The sequence below is a fragment of the Ixodes scapularis genome, unplaced genomic scaffold, assembly GCF_016920785.2.
Source record: "Ixodes scapularis isolate PalLabHiFi unplaced genomic scaffold, ASM1692078v2 PGA_scaffold6__148_contigs__length_123643588, whole genome shotgun sequence".
NCBI classification, from domain to species: Eukaryota; Metazoa; Arthropoda; class Arachnida; order Ixodida; family Ixodidae; genus Ixodes; species Ixodes scapularis.
In genome coordinates, this window is record NW_024609881.1 from 112,624,932 (window position 1) to 112,627,573 (window position 2,642).

General features: G+C 50.4%; 1 protein-coding gene across 1 annotated transcript; it reads left to right on the forward strand.

Annotated features, from left to right (window-relative positions):
• The first annotated feature begins 335 nt into the window (after positions 1 to 335).
• Positions 336 to 857, forward strand: LOC121833015. Its single transcript, XM_042286055.1, has one exon. It carries the CDS (start codon positions 336 to 338, stop codon positions 855 to 857), a length of 522 nt encoding a protein of 173 aa, XP_042141989.1.
• The last annotated feature ends 1,785 nt before the right edge of the window (positions 858 to 2,642 follow it).

Consider the following 2,642-nt stretch of genomic DNA (forward strand, 5'->3'; position numbering starts at 1 on the left):
CACGTCAAAGGCAAGAGGGTCGGCAGATCTTCTACCTCGACGAAACGTGGTTGACGGCAGGGCACACTGTCTCGACGGTATGAGTGGACTGCACCGTGGCCTCGTCCCACGACGCCTTCATCAGGGGTCTGACGATGGGCCTGAAGCAGCCGTCGGGGAAGGGCCAGCGCCTCATCGTCACGCAAATCGACAGCGAGGACGGCTTCGTCGCTGGGTGCCTGGACGTCTTCCGCGGAGTAAAGACCGGCGACCACCACGAGGAGATGAACGGCACACGATTTGAGACGTGGTTCGAAGCTGTTCTATAGATGCTGCCGACAGGGAGTGTCATCGCAATGGACAATGTTTCGTACCATTCTCGGCGGTTGGAAGCAGTGCCAACGACGGGTTCCCGGAAGGAGGTGATCCAGCAGTGGCTCACGTCAAAGGACATCTCGTGGGATGCCAAGATGCAGAAGAAGCAGCTCCTTGACATCGTGGCGTCGGTCAAGCCACTGTATTTGAAGTATCGCGTCGATACTACTGCAGAGAAGGCTGGTTGTACGGCAGTGAGACTTCCACCCTACCACTGTGAGTTCAACCCCATTGAACTCATCTGGGCACAGATCAAGAACGGCGTTGCAGCCAGGAACACAACGTTCAAGATCAGCGACGTTGAAAGGCTGCTCAAGGAAGAAGCCGAAAAGGTCACGGCTGACAACTGGCGCAATGCTGTGAGGCATGTCGTTGGAGTGGAGGAAGGCTACAGACGAGGCGGTGCTGCAAGTGCCCATGTAGAGCCGATCGTCATCGAACTGGGTGAAGACGACACATCTGAGAGCGACCTGTCTGGTGTGGAGCCGCTCGAGGAAGCGTGAAGCCTACACCTTCAACTTCAACAACTTCACCTTCAACAACAACACCTTCAACAACTTCAACCGAAGACTGAGGGGGACTCAGATCAACGTGACCAAAGCATGTCGACTTGTAATCGTCATCAAAGATCATGGGCTGCCCTTGCGCCCATCACTACATCTGCGCTGTACGTCTGTAAACATGTTTCGAGTGTGTTCAGTTCATACCGATCATCTTGAAACAGATCAAAATAATGGAATTCGGTTGACAACATGAAACTGAAAAGAGCTAACAGCAGTGGCATGCACAGTGACTCCACCTTGCAGAAAAGAGAAGCGAAGTACAAAACATTATCATGACTGCGAGGGTCGATTCGTTAGTTCCGTCACATTTTGTTCTTCTTTTGCGAACCTTCTTCGACCTGCTATCATTATTTTTAAGCTGTTTCTCTATCCGTGTCGTTCTCCAGTTGCTGCTGCTCCTGTACTGTTGTCTTATTATACACGTCCACTTATATTCGTATTATCTTCTCTTTTTTTTACGGGGGTTCAATATATAGGGGTTGACCTATTTTCGAGTAAATACGGTGCCTGACTTGCTTCTGGAACTGTTTTTGATTGGAATGAACGGCATTCTTTGGTTTTAAGGTGCTCTGGTTTTCACAGTCGAGGGCATAGCAGCAGTGTTGTTTCTCGTTTTGGTAGTGTTGCAGTGTCTCAAGTTGGTTGACCCCAGGGGCCCATGATTTAGGGGTGCAAGTCAGGGTTTGAAATATCTCGCACACAGACCAACGTCTCCTGCACGGTGATAACCAAAATGACACCAGGGAAAGGTTTGAGTCTCAAATATCACTGGCTTTATCAGGTCGCTATTCCGACGGAAGGTGCTATGGCAATCATGTTACTTTACGACTGATCACGAGGAAAACTAAAAACGGCAGGCTTGTCATATAAATGAATACCGCTGACAAACCCATTTTCGCAATGTTTCTTTGTTTGCTGTACCACCACCAGTAGTGCGGACGACGTCTGGTGAAGCAACTCAGTGCTGGAAGTGTTTATGCTCATCTCACGCAGGGTGTCCCAGAGCGCTGTTCCGTCGTAGAATGGACCGCATAGATCGGTCGGTGAACGGAGCCCGATGAAACTTTCCACGAAGGTGTATTTGGATACACCTTCGTGGACATTTATTGTACTAAAATTTCATGCCTAGGTTTCCTATACGAAAAGCGAGAAAAGCCGTACATCTCTATGGGCAGACAGACTGGGACGCGGACCGCGTCCCAGTCTGCATGGACTTACGGCATTTCTTTTCTCGCTTTTAGTTTAGAAAACCTAGGCTCATTAAAATTTCGTATAATAAACGCACCGTCTAGATACACCTCCGTGGAAAGTGTTATCGCGCTCCGTTCATCGACTGATTTATGCGGTCCATTCTACGACGGAACAGCGCGCTGGGACTCCCGGTATTTCACCTGCGGCTGATAAGCACGGCAATCTCAGCTCACCCCGCGGAAACCACAGCGAATCGAAGCAGCGGTGCCGGTACTACGTTGAGTAGCAAGGTGGGGCAGAGGCGACAGAAATCTAACGAAGCAGACGACGTCCGGCGTAGCTTCTCACCTCTCAGCAGTGCTAAGCCTCGCGCCCGCTTCGAAATTTTCGTTGGCGATAGCGTCGCTGGATTCTCACGTTGTCGCGCAAAAACTGCTGCAAACGCAAGCCGATACCATTAAGATTTCGTGGCGTAACCTCGGGCACGTAAAACACGGTGCAAAAAGGCAGAATAATTGTCACGAGAAACTAGCG